General features: G+C 35.1%; 2 protein-coding genes across 9 annotated transcripts in view; both read right to left on the bottom strand.

Moving 5' to 3' along the window:
- Positions 1 to 969: 969 nt before the first annotated feature.
- On the bottom strand, positions 970 to 5,890 carry znrd2 (zinc ribbon domain containing 2). The gene is made up of 4 exons (NM_001006010.1): positions 5,806 to 5,890; positions 4,017 to 4,168; positions 1,681 to 1,765; positions 970 to 1,608 (listed from the first exon to the last, which is right to left on the bottom strand). Exons 1-4 carry the CDS (start codon positions 5,819 to 5,821, stop codon positions 1,157 to 1,159), a joined length of 705 nt encoding a protein of 234 aa, NP_001006010.1. The 5' UTR covers positions 5,822 to 5,890; the 3' UTR covers positions 970 to 1,156.
- A 1,178-nt stretch (positions 5,891 to 7,068) lies between these two features.
- LOC101883296 (solute carrier family 35 member F4) overlaps positions 7,069 to 17,371 on the bottom strand; it is a 54,084-nt gene continuing 43,781 nt past the window's right edge. For 2 of the 8 annotated variants that reach the window (XM_088651119.1, XM_088651117.1), the window contains 7 exons: positions 16,489 to 16,652; positions 16,094 to 16,406; positions 12,786 to 13,002; positions 10,880 to 11,005; positions 9,843 to 10,035; positions 7,931 to 8,020; positions 7,069 to 7,813 (listed from right to left, as the gene is read on the bottom strand). In XM_088651119.1, coding sequence (XP_088507245.1) covers positions 7,569 to 7,813; positions 7,931 to 8,020; positions 9,843 to 10,035; positions 10,880 to 11,005; positions 12,786 to 13,002; positions 16,094 to 16,406; positions 16,489 to 16,561 — 1,257 coding nt within the window. In that variant the 5' untranslated portion in view covers positions 16,562 to 16,652 and the 3' untranslated portion in view covers positions 7,069 to 7,568. Of the gene's footprint in view, positions 7,814 to 7,930; positions 8,021 to 9,842; positions 10,036 to 10,879; positions 11,006 to 12,785; positions 13,003 to 16,093; positions 16,407 to 16,488; positions 16,676 to 17,371 lie in introns of all 8 variants that reach the window. The other 6 variants (XM_088651118.1, XM_087270896.1, XM_088651120.1 and 3 more) reach the window with 4 other exon arrangements.

Below are 17,371 nucleotides of genomic sequence, written 5' to 3'. Positions count from 1 at the left end.
TATCCATATGGAATGATAACAATATATATTTCCATATACAGTGGAAGTCAGAATTATTAACCCCCTTTGAATTATTATTATTATTTTTTTTATGTTCCACAATGATGTTTAACAAAGCAAAGAGATTTTCACAGTGTGTCTGATAATATTTTTTCTTCTGGAAAAGTCTTATTTGTATTATTTCGTTGAGAATGAAAGGAGTTTTTAATAAAAAAAAAATTAAGGTCAAATTAGCCCCTTGAAGCTATATATATTTTTGGCTTGTCTACAGAATAAAACATCGTTAAACAATAACTTGCCTAATTAACCTAGTAAAGCCTTGAAGCTGTATAGAAGTGTCTTAATATATATATTCCAATATATTTTACTGTCATCATAGCAAAGATAAAATAAATCAGTTATTACAGATGAGTTATTAAAACTATTATGTTTAGATATGTGTTGAAAAAGATCACTCCGTTAAACAAAATAAGGGAAAAAAATAAACAGGGGATCTAATAATCCAGGGGGCTAATAATTCTGACTTCAACTGTAAGTTGTTAATGCTTCCAGATTTAAGTGGTCCCCAACAATAACTGAAGCCACAAAAATTAGAGGGTCCATTAAATGGCATTACATACTTTCAGCCGATAAATTTTCGGTGGCTGAAAATTAAGTACATCTCTAATATAAACACACTTTTAGATTCCCATTGTTGCACATTTCTGCTGTATGATTGGCTCACTATAGAGTAAAAAAGTCCAGAGCGTAATGTTGTTATTGACTAATTTATCGCGATTGGATATAAAATCGTTTATCGGCCCAGCCTTAATTAACAAAAAGGTCAAGTTGGCGCTTTCATAAAATGTTTTTCAACATTTCTCAAAGTTTTTAAACAATTATAAGTTTGCAAAAATCACAAAGAAAGCTCTTTGCACTTTTAGCATGATGCAAACACACACACAAAAAACAAGGACAAAGAAAGCATCCTTTGCAGCTCAAGCGATGTATTTCAACACACAACACAGTCACGTACTCAGCTGCTTTAAATCCAACATAAACACAACCCAAAACAATCTGCTTGAGTATGTTACTATATATATATATTAGTGCTTTTCATATTTCCTTACATGTGTGTGTGTGTGTGTGTTGTTACAGCCCTGTCTGTAGTTCAGTCTTATGAGAGCTGCAGTTCTTTCAGGCTCCTCAGGGACTCGGCACAGCCTCGGATCAGATTGCAGAGCTGAATGCTGGCCTCCACTGATGCGGCGTGCTGGAGCTCCTGCGTGGCCCATCTGAGCTTGTGAAGCACAGCCTCTTCTGCACTGGACAGGGCTGGGTGGTGATGGAGTGAGCTGCCCGAAGACCCTACAGGAGGTGTCGTCTGGACAGGCGGGTTGGATGGCGGCAAGAAGTTGGAGGCAGGGGTGGGGATGGAAAGAGGGGTTGGCTGTACAGTTGGAGGGGGGCCTCTGAGTCCAGACGCAGCCCCCTCACAGTGCTCCGGCCTGGGCTGGCCAGTGATGGAGAGAGGGGGTTCACTGGAGGAGGCTCCGTTAGATTCGGGAACAGGCTGAGTGGCAAGCTGGCGCTCTCGTACCTGTGACAAGGCTGCTTGAGCATTTAAAGCTGAAAGAGAAGTTGGATAATTTAATGGTGATGAGCAAGAATTTATGTTTAAGGAAGAGGATTTGAATGTACCTGGGTTGTCCTTGTCAACATCGGAGTCCAGCTCTTGACAAGCAACACAGTAATTTTTCTTCTGCTTATCTTGCAGCAGAATCGTCTGCAAATAGATGGAAGTTTTGTTTTGCTTTAAACACTGTAATAAGTAATAACAATTAAAGTCTGTGAGAAAAAATGTACAATGATTATTTTGTTATTCTTTAGGTGAACAATGAATCCATGCTAATGATTTTTGTTTTGGTAGTCTGCATCTGCTTTTGGAGTGGCGGTCCGGCTCTGTTGATGTCAGTTTGACAGCTTCAGTCACAATATTTTTAGCCACGCCCCCCTTACTGTTAGTTTCCTATGAAAAAATGTTGTGCAAAAAGAGAGCCCCGTCTCTACTCAATATTCCGTAAATATTCAATATTTAATACTATTTTTGTTGTTTGTGTACCATTAGATATTGCCTTACTGCATAGTTTTAACTAAAAGTAACTGTATTTTTTAATGATTAAACATGAAAATCATTGTAATTTTTCATTTAAATGTCTTTTTTTCTAAAATTGATTGATTTATAGATGTTGGATACTCAAAAAAAAATTGTTGTCAGACGAGACCTTGTAAAAATACAAAAGCAAAACAGCTGAATTACAGAAAGGCACTGCAGATAAATGCAAAAATACTAGATGTGGGCCATTAAGACTTCAGTCTTAAAACAAGGTAAACATTATAATGTTAAGGCATAAACGATATTATATCGTATGGCGATAACATTTATGTCAATAACAATGACTTTTTTTACTTTTACTTTTTTACTCTATATAATCTACGAGCCAATCAGGTACCAATTGATACTGAAAACACACATTTCCCGTTAACAGTTGAGCGTGTTTTTAAGCAGTGCTGATAAGCCATTGTGTTGATATTAGGGATGCACCAAATTTACGTCCAGGTTATGCTATTTAATGTACCCTCTTATTTTTGGGGCTTTAGTCATTGTTGGGATACTCTTAAATCCAGAAGCAATAACAACTGAAATCGAAATATATATATACATGTATATCATTATTGTTTAATGTGGAAAATAATTAATTGAGATTGTATTTTTACCATATCGCCCAGCAATATTGAGGCAGGTTTGTAAAATGTTGATTCATCATTCAAAAGAGGCGAACATGCATTTATTCAGTGCCTTTAAAAAGAAACAAAGTGGAAATGTGACGGGATTATTAAAAACAGGTTATTTTCGTTCAGTTATTTTCATTTTTTTGTTTAGTTATTTTCGGACATCCATGAAACACATTGTATTTTATAGCTTCATGATGAATAAACAGAGTACAGTGTTTATTTGCAACTGTAAACTTTATAAAAGTCTCAAAGCTCTCAATTTTGATCAAGTTAAAATGCATCCCAACTGCTGGCTCGGGAAAGCTGAATCAAATGAATCAATTTTGCAGACTGCATTAAACCATCTTTAAGAAATCAAAGTTTTATCCTAGATTCTGCCCTCTTATTTGACACACAGGTAGATGCAGTAGTTAAATCTTGTTTTTTTTCAGCTGAGATTATCAGCCAAAGTGAAAGGCTTTTTAAAAGGCTTCTTACTGGCACACGCAGGTTTGAACACATTACTCCTATCCCGTGTTTCCTAAATTGTGACCTAGAATTGAGTTTAAAATTTTAATGTCTGTTTTTAAGGTATTAAAAGGCCAGGCTCTGACTTATCTCTCTAATCTTATTAGTTCAAATATCTGCCAGATGTTTAAGGTCATCGAACCAGAAAATGCTAGTAGTTCCCAGATCCAAATTGAATAAAAAAAGAAGATTGAGCTTTCTCTGTAGTAAGTCCTAAAGTGTGGAACAGGCTACCTTCGTCCATTAGAAAAGTTTTTATTGAATCTTTGTTCAGATGGAAACTTAAACTATACCTCCTTGAAATAGCTTTTAAATTGGGAGAAAATTAATCCTATTGTACCTATCTGGTCGCTTGTTATGTATCTATGATGCTGTGTGGTATGTTGGATGTATTCTATGTTGTTTTACTTGTTGCTGTCTATTTTTGATCATTTGCTTTTAGGTTTGTACAGCACAATGGTCAACAACTTAAATTTTTTTTTTATTACGCTTTGTAAATAAATAAACTAAACGAATTAAAAACATTATTAAACTTTCAGACATTCTGAACTGAAAATATTGCACGTCATCTTTTGTCATTATCGCAAGTTTTAATATTCAAACATGGCTACAACTTAACAACACAGTACCTCACTGCATATTTAATAATTAAATTAAGGCTCTAGCTTGTATTGCACTAAATAAAACACAGATTTGATTGGAGTCTCCTATGAGTGTATGGTGTTTTCTCTCACCCCGCACAGCTCACAGCACTCGCCCAGCATCTTGTACCCCTTCAGCAGATAGTCTCCCATCAGCTTGCTGATCTTATCCTGCCGCTCCCGGCGAGCCTGAATCACCTTCATCTCTGCTTCAGAGGGAGGCTCCCATTCAAAGTCTTCATCATCTGGATTCAGGAAAACACACACAGAATGCTCTTGTTTCTGGACGAATGCTCATTTAATTCACACACCCACTTAAGCACTTTCCAGGTGTTTTAAAACTTTTTCAGTACTTTATAAAGTGTGGAAAATTACATATTTACATACGTCTGCACACCTCATCACAATAATTATATTTAGAAAAAAATCCTTTCTATAAAGATTGGTGGGAGAGAGGTATTTGGTTGAGTGTCCATCTATTAAACAAAGAGGGTGAGGTTCTGAGTTACTGGAAATTTTTGTGAAAAATATAACTTTGAATGTGATCATAAGCAATTCAATAGGGTATTGAAATCTATTCTGAAGGCATTTGTAATAATGGTTAGTACTGTGGCCCCCAATAAAAATGACGTACCTTATTTGCTGATGAATGGAGAAGATTTTATTCAGAGTGTATTCAGATAATAAGCTCTATTATCGAATTAGGGAATATGTTCCTTTCCTTCCCCATACCTCCTCAAAGCTAAAGAAGTACACTTTAAAATATTCAATGATATTTAACCATCTGCAGAGACTGTATATTTATTTTTGACTGTTTATACAGCAGAACCTTCTAGACAAATTCATTTGAGTGGTTAAAAGTTTCTCTCAAGGTGTCCTCCCAATTTTCTAAAAATGATATTATCTTTGGTTTATTAGGGGAAGATATTAATATTCAAGTTGTATTGAACAATATTCTAATTTTGGAGAAATTTTATGTTCATAAATGCAAGTGCCTGAAAACAAAACCACTGTTTTGGGTTTTCCAAAAGGAATTTTGGTTATACTGTAAAGCTTTAAAGTTGGTAAAATCAAAATTAGGAAGTTCAGTTTATTGAAAACATTTTAATTAATAGACGACCAGGTAGTTCTTTTTTGAATGTGTTTGTGTGTCTATTCTATGTTTAAAGTTGTATTTATTTATATTATAATCTTATTGATTTGATTATTATTTGTGCTGTTCTGTAGTTGTTAATTAAATTTGTGCTATATGCAAAAAAAAAAAACACTTCATCACATATCAGAAGCTATTCTAGAGTATAGTACAGTAAATTATAGTATAATTAATATACTATGTGAAAAATTTCGTTTTTAATTTTATTTTTTTAGCTTTAATATAAGGAAAATTTGTGATAGCAGGTTTGATCCAACCCCAACATTTAGTTATGCTGTCATCCATTTACATATCTTTATTATAATTTATTCATACTATTATTACCAGCTTAGTAAGATAAATTATTATGAAAGGAACAATCGCATTTTAAAGTACTTTATCCATAATCTAAGTACATTTTAAACCTTGAAACACAAGAGTAAAATTCCAGCATTTAAAGTATTTTCAGCACCCGTGCGATTCCTGTACGTGGAACTTTACGAGTCAATAATAGGCAAAGACACAGAGAAAGCTCGATATTTTAAATGAAATAAAAGCCACATGCCAGTACAGAAATGCAGACAGTGAGGGGCTAACCTGCTAACGTAACATGATGTTATTTTAGCGCAGCTGCACGTGTACTAACGTTACTATAGCACGACGGGAGGTTAGTGATTAAGGGTTATTTCGGTACTAAATTGGGGAGTTTAACAAGAGATTTGTCTAAATATGAGTTTTTTGACATTTTACCTGCGTTAAGGGCCATGCTTTCTTCATCAGCCGCCTCACAACACAGATAACGTTTCCTGCTCGAAACTTCAGCGGTGAAATGTGGAAGGTGATATGAAAACTGACTGGCGCCATCTAGCGAGCTGAATGCAGGTCCTATTGCTCAGTTTTTTCCCCCTTCATTCTGAAAATCTCAGGATTATTTGTTTCGTTCGGAAAAAAAAAATCTGGATTTAGACACATAAAAAAAGACATAGTTTATGCTGGAAAATAAAGAATGTTCTTCACTATCTCTTGGTTTCCAGTCAACTAAATATTCTAACTACCTGCTTGATTTGTTTAACTGATAATATGCAGTTACGCCTCTTTCTAGCCCTAGACATCTGGGGTCTTAACAATGCAGAAAATAACATTTTATAATGAAAGTGGATTTTGAAAAAAATTCAAAAGGCTCCTATACAATAAAATCACTCCTTCTGCACAACTCTATAATATATTTTTAAACATTACCATCACTGCATCAGGTTAATATTAGCCTAATTAATACATAGTTAATGTGAATAAAGAAAATCACTTTGATTTTATAGTTTACTTTGACCAATATGATGCTGTTACCAAACTAGTGTAGTGTGGCGTTGTCAGTCTTGCAAAGATACAGCCTCTGGTGTTGGTGTTGCCAGCATGGTTTGGAAATGTGTAGTCCACACAGTCTTATGGTGACAAAAAGTAAAGTTTGGGATTTTTATCAGGGCTCAAACTGTGCAAATCATGGTTAACACACAACAGTTGTGGACAAATAGCATTAGCTTTGTCAGCTATATTACCGTATGTGAAAAACGGTATGTGTTCTAGTATTACACCCAAACCAGTTGACAGATGAGAATACTAAGAAGTTCGCACATGATGGACACTTCACTACCTCATGAGCCCACAGAAGAGGGTTTATTAATGGAAAAATACAAAATGACTGAAAACATATGACGAATGCTAACTTTTCTTAATTCGTTGCAAAAATCAAATTGTTCTCACAATTTAGTATTTACTCATCCTCAAGTGGTTATAAACCTTTCTAAATTTCTTGACAACAAAATAAGTAATTTTGAAGAAAACTAAAAACCCGTAGCCATTGACTTCCACAGCAAGCAAATTCCATAGTGTCTTACTACACAAATCATTGCAATTTCTCATATTAAACAGGTTTGAAACAAGTGAAGGGAGAGTAAATGATGACAGACTTCTCATTTTTAGGTGAACTATGCTTTGAAGCCAAGAAATTAGAGGAGACAATAATTACATTTTTATTAGTTCTTACAGTTGTGGTATTAGCACAAACGTCCATGCAAATTTGAACAGCACTAGAGGGATTAAGGTTGGAGACTTCAAAACCGATAATGTTCCTTCATTCACTTTCCTTCAGCTTAATCCCTTTATTTATCAGGGGTCGCCACAGCGGAATGAACTGTCAACTATTCCAGTGTGTTTTACGCAGCAGATGCCCTTCCAGCCACAACCCAGTACTCAGAAATTGGATAATATTAAAACTTCATTCCTACAGATTTTATAAAAAAAATTTTTTTTTAAATATTTTATAAGTCACCAGCACTCATGTAGGTTTCAACAAAGTATTCAAATATGGTAAAATCATTAAAAACATACTAGGAACAGTTCCTAAATAAACCATTCATATCTTAGAAGGACAGGTTAAAATCCAAAGAACATTGAAAAGTCTTTGTTTTCTTCAAGGATTTAATGAAGCCAAAAAATCCTGCATTTTTAAGGCTCAGCTAGAGAGTCACTACGGCTGGTTTGGCTTTTGTTCGTAAAATCCCAGCAGTGTCCACCATAGATTCCTCTCCAACAATACTGTCCTCTCGCCAGTTTCCACGCCACAGTGCGCTGAGCCAGCGGAAAGTGCTCTCATCCCAGTTTTCTGGAAGCTGCAGCATCAGATATCCAGCTGAGATGATGGCGGCGGCCGCTGCTCGCACATGGCTGATCTGCAGAGTTAACGTCACTAAGCCATCCACAGCTTATGAGAAAGAGAAGAAAGTGCTATATTCAATCATCAGACAATTAATGATGTTCTCTTTGTGTTTAGCAAGATAATTAAAATGTTTACTTGTCAATTTATTTCCATGAAAAATACCTGCACTTGCTGGAATTGTCAAGAGAATTCCCAGGGAAATTAAACTGGGGTACGTAAACATTTCTCCCAGATTTACCAGCAGATTGAAAACTTAAATAAAAACATAAAGACAAAGTTTGTTAAAGAGAACAACTAAAAATCTGATCACTACAAATGATGACAAGAAGATGACAAATAACATTAATAAAGCACTATTGTTTAACACTCAGTGCCAATCAAAAACTGCACATAAATGTATAGTTAAAGTCAAAATTATTCACCCTCCAGTGAATTTTTTCTTCTTCAAACATTTCCCAAATTATATTTAACAGAGCAAGGACTTTTACAGTTTTTACAATATTTCCTTGAACATTTTTTTTCTACTGGAGAAAGACTTTTGTTATTTCCGCTAGAATAAAAACAGTTTTTAATTTCTTAAAAAACATTTAAGGTTAATACAGGCTTTCTGCAGGTTTCAACAAGTCAAATTTAAGACTTTTTAAGACCCTTTTAAGACCGTTTTGAATGAAATTTTAGACTTATACAGGGCTAAACACTAAAGTTTTTTTGTAATGGTCTGGTTGTTGTTGCTTATTTGAATTTGTCAAAACAAGAAAACTCTAGTTGTACATACTTTTTATTTTTTTATTGTTATTTATTTTTAAAAGACAAGTTTAACCATTGTTAATAGTATATTTATTACGGACACAATTACATGAATGATCAAAAATATATATTTGTGGCTATTTGTCTGAATGGATTGAGTATAACTTCTATTCAACCCAATAATTTTCTGCTATATAAAACCTTGCCTATTCCTTGCCTGTTTATGAATATTATGTCTGCTTCCCCTTACTTTTGTACATAGTTTTTGTGTAACTGGAAAATCATGTAAAGGGACATATAGGTCTGTTATTATCACGTGGAATGTAATAATTGTTTTTAGGTTTCTTTCCCTGATTAGAGAATTACATTTGGACAATTTGCTGTAAAAATTTCTGTTGTCGATTGTATCTCTATGCAATAATAAAACTTATATTATATTATTGGTGATTAGATGGATGTTGGACTTATTGGGTAGCTTTACTTGGACAGAGGAAAATTAAGACCTGTTAAAAATGTTTTAAGACCTACAACACAAAATTTCAGTGAATTAAATACTTTTTAAGGCCTACACTTTTGCTTTTTAAGACCCCGCAGACACCCTGTTGATATTATTACCCCTCTTAAGGAATACTTTTTCGATTCTCTACAAAACAAACCACTGTTAGACAATGACTTGCCTAATTACTCTAAAAAATTACTGTTCAATTTAATTCAATTCATGTTTATTTCTATAGCGCTTTTACAATGTAGATTGTGTCAAAGCAGCTTAACATAGAAGTTCAAGTAAATTAAAACTGTCAGTCCAGTTTTCAGAGTTAAAGTTCAGTTTAGTTCAGTTCAGTGTGGTTTAATTTTCAATGCTGAAATTCCAAAGACTGAAGAGCAAATCCATCGATGCACAGCTCTACGAGTCCCAACCAAGCAAGTCAGTGGCAGCGGTGAGAAACAAACTTCACTTTATGTCACTTTAAGCTGAATACTAGTATCTTGAAAAATATCTAGTAAAATATTATTTACTGTCATCATGGCAAAGATAAAATAAATCAGTTATTAGAAATGAGTTTTTAAAACTATTATGTTGAGAAATGTGTTAAAAAAAGTTTAATAATTCAGGAGGGCTAATAATTCTGTCTTCAACTGTATGCATATGTTGCATCATTTTTTTTAATTTCTCAAGTTTTTAATCAATAAGGGCTAAATATCATTGTTTAGTATATAGAAAATATAATCTGATAATTACCAGTATTGATCCGGCTGTAATGAATACAATTTAAATACATTTATTTCAATGTAATTTAAAGCATAGTGTAAAGCATAAAATAAATACCCAGCAGTAGAGAAGCCATGACGCATAGTTTGTCCCAGGGGATATGCTGAGAGGGAGGCCAGTATTCCACGTGTGTGAAATAAAGCAACACACACACCCACGAGTGCAGGACAAAGCTGCACAGACCCACGCAGGACAACAACACGCTGGCAGGACCTGGTTGCACTTCCCCTACGCACTTTCTGAAAAGCACCTGAAACATGAAGCCATCCACATTTACTAAAAAACCTGTAGAAAGTTACGTTCATATAAAACATTTATACATACAAAGCTTTAAAACGACTGCCTTTAAATACAAATTGGATATTTGTAGGGGGTTAGTAAGTTTCCCTCACAATGATTACGCTTACCTAATAATTAAGTAGCTCCTTCGTAATATAAAATGTCACTTGTTGCCACCTACTGGCACAACTGTATATCATGTGATTTTGATTAATAAGTACTTAACGCATTTTTGTTCACTTGATTAATCAGTTAATGAATTAGTAAATAAGTACCTCCTGTATTTTGCCAACAAATTATAGATTTTAAAGATTAAAATGAGGTGGGTTTTCTCAAATTTTGCAGCATTTCTTTATATTCTTTTGCTGTAAAAAATATAACACTGAGAGAAACAGAGAGAATCTAGAGTTAAAGCCTGCTGTATCATCTTTGAAAAAGAACCAATTGTTTGAAAATAAATGCTTGCCATGTTGCCTAATGGCTATTTGATGCTAAATCATGCAGAGCATTGCACACTTATGTGTGTGTTTGTGTGTCTGTGTGTGTTTGTTAGAGAAAGAGAGAGAGAAGGCTACACATATGATGACAGATGCATAAATTATATAAAAGTCTAAATTCAGCAAACATACAATCGCAAATCGAGTTTGATCAATCACCTTTACAATATAGTCAGTTAAGGGAACAAATTATTATATCCTGCCCATATATTTCATGTATCTTATGTGCAAGGCTCCAAAGAAAAAAAAATCACTGAATGTTACTCAACAGACATTATTGGTAAAGAAATTCACTGTCACTGGGATGAATTAGCTGACCTTGAATAAAGCTAAAGTTGAGGCCGAACCAACTCCCAGTGCCACTCCTGTGATTGAGTCACTATGAAATCCGTCCCCGTAGGCCAACATAACAATCCCAGTGATGGACAGGATGACAGCCACTATCTAAATAAAGACCACAAATAAAACTGCAAGCGTTAATTACGGAGTCAAACAAAACAGGGGGAAAATGAAATGCTAATCAAAATGGCAAACAAGAAGTTCAACAGATTATTGCACAATTGTTATTGACGTTTTAATAAAAGTAATCTAGATTAGATGACCCTTCAAGTGAGAAGAGGCAACTTTTGAAAGCAGAGTATTATACATTTCTATAGGCACTGCATACATATATATATATATATATATATATATATATATATATATATATATATATATATATATATATATATACAACAGTTCTGTTTGGTTCTCGAATCTGATTGGCTAATAGGCGTGATATATATTTCAGTAATATCAGCACCTGTACAGCCTCTTTACTCTTTGTGTATTACTCCGCCCACATACAGCCAGCAAAAAGCAGACACTACAGATCTAAAGTTTAAAAAATACTTGCTCAGCTGTTTTACTGTCAGCTTATGATTTAAATCCAAAGAAACTAGTTCCTCATACAAAAGGGTTTTTGAGACTTTCCATGTTTGATTTTGTTTTTATATACACAATTATGCCGTCAAACTGTTGTATAAACGCAATATCACACTCATAGCAGTGCGATATGGCTGTATATCGGCACTGGTGGGGGCACTAAGGCACTCCTCCCACCAGTGCCGATATACAGCCAAATCGCACTGGTACTCGAGTGATATTGCTCTCATATATATATATATATATATATATATATATATATATATATATATATATATATATATATATATATATATATATATATATGTGAGCAATATCACACTCGTAGCAGTGCGATATGGCTGTATATCAGCACTGGTGGAAGGTCCCCCCATAATTGTGTATATAAAATATAATTGTGTATATAAAAACAAAATCAAACATGGAGAGTCTCAAAAACCCTTTTGTATGAGGAACTACTTCATTCCGCGTTGGATTCAAATCATAAGCTGACAGTTAAACAGCTGAGCAAGCATCTTTTAAACTTTAGATCTGTAGTGTCTGCTTTTTGCTGGCTGTATGTGGGCGGAGTAATACACAAAGGGTAAAGAGGCTGTTCGGGTGCTGATATTAAATCAGATTCGAGAACCAGACAGAACTGTTGTATAAATATGCACAAAACCCCCTATAAAGATACTTTGCACATTACAAATAAAACTGATTTAAATATGTATTTCAGCACTTAACCACTTATCCATGTGTTTATGCTTTTATTAAAATTTTCATGGCAATGTTTAATTTCACCATCTAAGAAGATAAAAAAGTTAAGCTATAACTGTGAACTGTAAGTAATAGTGAGTATAAACTGCTGCACTTCCCTCAACTGTTATTAACCACATTGACTTCTGGGACTTTAAGCAAGTACTGCTTTAAAATCTGCATTCCATACATCCTCTGCTCTTGCAGTCTTGAGTATTAGCTCTGGCTGTTGAGGATGGCATTAAACAAGAACACAAGGATGCAAGGTTACTTAAGAACCCACAATAAAACACAGCTTATATATTTTTAAAGTCAGTTACAAAGAGGTTGATTGTTCTAATTTAGATCTAAAGCAAGACTGATTACCCCTTGGCTGAATGCTGAACGCCAAACAAGTAGACATGACACAATGTGATCGTTAATGTATGCAACTTGGCCAAACTTATGTCAGGTTTTTCATAACGCACACCACAGTTGGTGGGGGAAAGCCCCCTAGCATCAGCAGACTTAACAACACGGCAATAATAATACATTAAACACAAAACACTATTCTCCTCCTCACCCTCACACCCATAAAGCGGTCTTTGAGTCCGATCCATGAAAGGAGGAAAGTAAAAGCCTGGCAGCAGCAGAGGACGGCACTTACGTCCACTTTGGAGATGCGGCAGAGCGCCAGCAAGTACAGATATCCAGATAAACCCCATAGCAGCGAGAATGGAGCTGCTCCTTTCAGAACAAACCGCACAGTCAACTCCTCACCCAGGAACACACTGCACTTTCTGCCAAAGGAGGATAAAGTGGTAAATATCATGACACGCAATGCCATTAAACGTTTCAAACAATGCTTACAAAACACTTCTTGTCACTTAATAGATTCAGCAACGATTATAGGTATGGAGCAAGTCGTCACTGCAATGTTATTTCTGAAAATATGAGGTTTTGAGAGCCGAATAAAATGAATGTTTTTTATTTTTTTATTTAGAAAATTCTGATTTAAGAACTTTCTTTAAAGGAACACTCTCCTTTTTTGTAAATTTAAGTTACCTAGAGTTAAACAGTTGAGTTTTACCATGTTTGATTCCATTCAGCTGATCTCCGGGTCTGGCATTATCACTTTTAGCTTAGCTTAGCTTAGCATAAATCATTGAACCGCATTAGACCATTAGCAAATTTTAAAAAGAGGTTTGATCATTTTCCTGTTTAAATCTTGACTCTTCTGTAGTTACATTGTGCAGAAAGACCAACAGTAATTAATATTATTAAAAATAATATTACAGTGCATTGTAACCTAGTTTTTATAGCTGGGGACTATTTTCAGATGCTGCATGCGTACGGCAGCAAAGTCACTTAATTATTACGCCAATGTGAGTAGAGTTTTTTTCTAGCCATATCAACCAAGAAAACAGCTTTAATTAGGAAAATTATCAAAACAATTTTTTAAAATTATTTGAGCGAGATGCTACTGGTCTAATCCGATTCAATGATTTATGCTAAGCTAAGCTAAAAGCGCTCCCACCAGAATCGGAAATGGTAGGAGAGTTATAAAATTACTCCTCATTGTAAAAAATTGCAGGGTAGCGCAGTGGGTAGCACATTCGTTTCTTCATGTTGCAAGTTCGAGCCTAGGCTGAGTTCTCCCTCTGTTGGCGTGGGTTTCCTCCAGGGGACTCCGGTTTTCCCCACAAGCCCAAAGACATGTGTTTCCCAGTGATGGGTTGCAGCTGGAAGGGCATCCGCTGTGTAAAACATATGCTGGCTAAGTTGGCGGTACATTCCGCTGTGGTGACCCCAGATTAATAAAGGGACAAAGCCGAAAATAAATGAATAAATGAATTGAAAAAATTGTATATATTGCAACATATTAACATATTGTGAGCAATATTCAGGTCAATAAAAAGAGTGTGCCTATTTGCTCGTGAATATTCTGCAATAGACTGATATCCACAGACCATTCACTGGTAAAGGTGAATGTATGCAGGTTTAGTACTTTATAAATAGAAAGGCCTAAACCTTATGTGCTTTATACCAAATACAGCTTCGTCAGCAGCAAGGCAGTGCAATTAATAATAAAGCTGCAGTCTTCCTCAGCTGATATTACCAAGGTTTTGCTATTATACCCACAATTTCTGGCCAGCTTCAGCGATGACTTTGCTCTGATAATGGGCTGTTGGCCATGAATAGATTCATTAATGAAAAGTGGCCATTTGTTAAGCTGTACTAGAAGCTGTGAGGATTAGAGGCTGAAAGCTGCTTGCACTAAACAGCTTTCAGAACATTAAGTTAAAATAAGAATTATATGCAATAATGTTCAGCTGGTGGTTTTGGACTTGCAAACACGCACTGTAAAGTACAAGTCCTAAAGACTGTAAAAATAAAGATTGTAATAAAATGTTTTTGGTGCAAACCAGTATAAGAACCATTTTGTTTATTCAAAAAACTTTCAGTTAACAATAATTAAAAGTTTTTTTTTTTTTTTTTTAATGTGGCACACAAAATAGAACAGATATTTTGAAGTCATCATGTAATCAGTTGAATTGTACAGGATTTCTGAGAGACATTTGCATTGTGTCCTTTAACAATGTGGCTGAAAACAAAGCCAATTGCCATGGTTTATTCAAAGTTAGTCAAAGTTATGCACGGAACATCAGTGAATGAAGCACTATTTTCTTTCCATGTTCAAAAGAACAGTATCATCACTTCACATCTTAACATGCACATAAAAAAGTAGATGAAGACATTATGACATTAAATCACCTAATCAATGAGGAAAGCTGTGTTTAAAATGAGCATTAATTAGGATTGCCCTTTATCAGAACTGTGATTGGTTGCTTTACATTGGTCAGACGGCCTCTTTTGTTGATCCTTGGCCAATGAACGCAGTAAGTTTGAATTTGTCTGAAGATCTGTTTATGTGAGGCTCTGTTTTACCCAGTTGTCCAATGTGGAGGAGCGGTGGGACCAACACTCACATTCTTCTAGTACAACAAACAATGGGGAAGTCTAAGCATAAATATTGCTGGTTTTTGAGTTTTCATGTTTTCACCAGACGACATGTCCAGATAAAAACAATGGACACACGTCCTTTTACCATTTTTGATTTCATTTAGCCACTTTTCAGATCTGGCAGGAGCACTTTTAGCTTAGCATAAATCATTGAATTGGATTAGACCATTAGCATATTTCTTAAAAAATGTAAAAATAAAAACAATTTTAAAAAAAGAGTTTTGATAACTTTTATGTTTAAAGCTTGATTCTTCTGTAGTTACATTGTGTACTAAGACGACCAACAAAAATAGTATTACACAGCACTGTTACCTAGTTTTCTAGCTGGGGTGGGACTTTTTTTCAGATCCTGTCAGATGACGTCCAAATTACAGCAAAGAACACAAGGCCTTAGTGTACACATTTAATGATCTGAGGAAACACGTTTGACCATTTTTAATTCCATTCAGCTGATTTCCGATCTGGCAGGAGCACTTTTAGCTTAGCTTAGCATAAAGCATTGAATCGGATTAGACCATTAGCATATTTCTCAAACTATTAGAAAAAGAGTTTTGATAATTTTCCTGTTTAACACTTGACTCTTCTGTAATTAAACTGTCTACTAAGACCAACAGAAAATAATATTACACAGCCCTGTAACCTGGTTTTCTAGCTGGGGACTATTTTCGGTTGCTATCAGATGACGTGCAAATTACAACAAAGGACACACGACCTTAGTGTACACATTTAAAAATCTGAGGAACTTTTTTCCTCTGTAAAGAAACTTTAAAGTAATGAAGTATAATGGCGAAATTCCATGAATATTAAAGGTTCTTAATGGAGCCAATGAAGAACCTTTATGTTATAAACAGTTTAACATTTTCTAACCTGAACTCGGTTTTTGGCAACCTCTTCTGTTTCTCTGTGAGAAGATGGCACAGATAGTAGACTGGGAAAAAGAGGACGTTCCAGATGCTACAGAACCAGATGATGAAGAACGGTGTTGGATGTCTTATCAGAGTCTCTTTAGCGCTATGAGTTCCCCAGGCCCAGGAAACGGCCAGACAAGACCCCAAAATGAGCCCACACATCACCCGTCGTACAGCTCGAAATGGACATCGAGCGCAGCAGCGTTTAGATGGTTTTTCGGCATCAGATTCGTCCTGAACTAAAGTCTGTTCCAGGGGATCCTTCTCGCTTGCTAAGACGAAGAAATGCAAGACATTTAAAGAAACTTTTCTGCTTCAATACAATTTACAAATAAGCAATATTTAAATCTTTACTTGGTGTGGGCAGGTGAAGTGCGACAGGTACCGGTCCAGAGGAAGGAGAGATCTTGGCTGAAAGTTTGTTCATTGCTTGTTGTGGTGTCTTAAAAACACCCCAAACCTTCAGGTCAGGGTTTTAAGCCTCTCTCGATGAGCTCCTCACTCATGTCAGTAATATGCTTTAAGTAAACACACACACACACTAAGAGCAGATTACTACAGACCCACCTGTAATTAAAAAGCTATGGTTTAAAAGCTTATTGACACGTAAAACACTCCAGTAGCCACTTGGGCAGGTTGAATTGTCCGCAGTAGGAGTCAACATTGAAGTGTGTGTGACTTTAACTTGCCAACTTTACTAAAATTAATCATTGTTTCACTCAAAAAACAGAACAAAACATGGTTACCACATCCATTATGATTTTGCTTAACCATAGTTTAACAATGTTTTTGTAGTAAAATTGTGGTCAAAAACACTGTTATTTATCTATTTGTTCAATTTCATATGGGAAATTGAATGTACTATAAATACTTGTTTAAACTATGGGTAATGTAGGAAATACTTTTTTTGTTGTTGCTTGTAATGGTAAATTGTTGTAATAGAAAGAGATTGAAGCACCAAACTGTAAACAAGAAATTGACAAAAATTGAATTCGGGTGTAAAAAATCTTAACAAAACATTGCAATTGCACAAATAAACTCACAGAACACATCCAATGCATTTCAAAATACAGGTATTACATCCATAACATATACGATATAATATATATAGCCTTAAGCAACATGACAAGACTAGAGTGCTGTTTTCAGAACATTCATTCATTAATTTTCCTTCGTCTTAGTCCCTTTATTCACCCGGGGTCACCACAGCGGAATAAACCGCCAACTTATCCAGCAT

This window comes from Danio rerio, chromosome 10 (genome assembly GCF_052040795.2).
Source record: "Danio rerio strain M-AB ecotype USA chromosome 10, GRCz13ab, whole genome shotgun sequence".
In the NCBI taxonomy this organism is placed as follows: domain Eukaryota; kingdom Metazoa; phylum Chordata; class Actinopteri; order Cypriniformes; family Danionidae; genus Danio; species Danio rerio.
The sequence above is the reverse complement of the archived record's forward strand: the minus strand, read 5'-3'. Positions and strand labels throughout refer to the sequence as shown.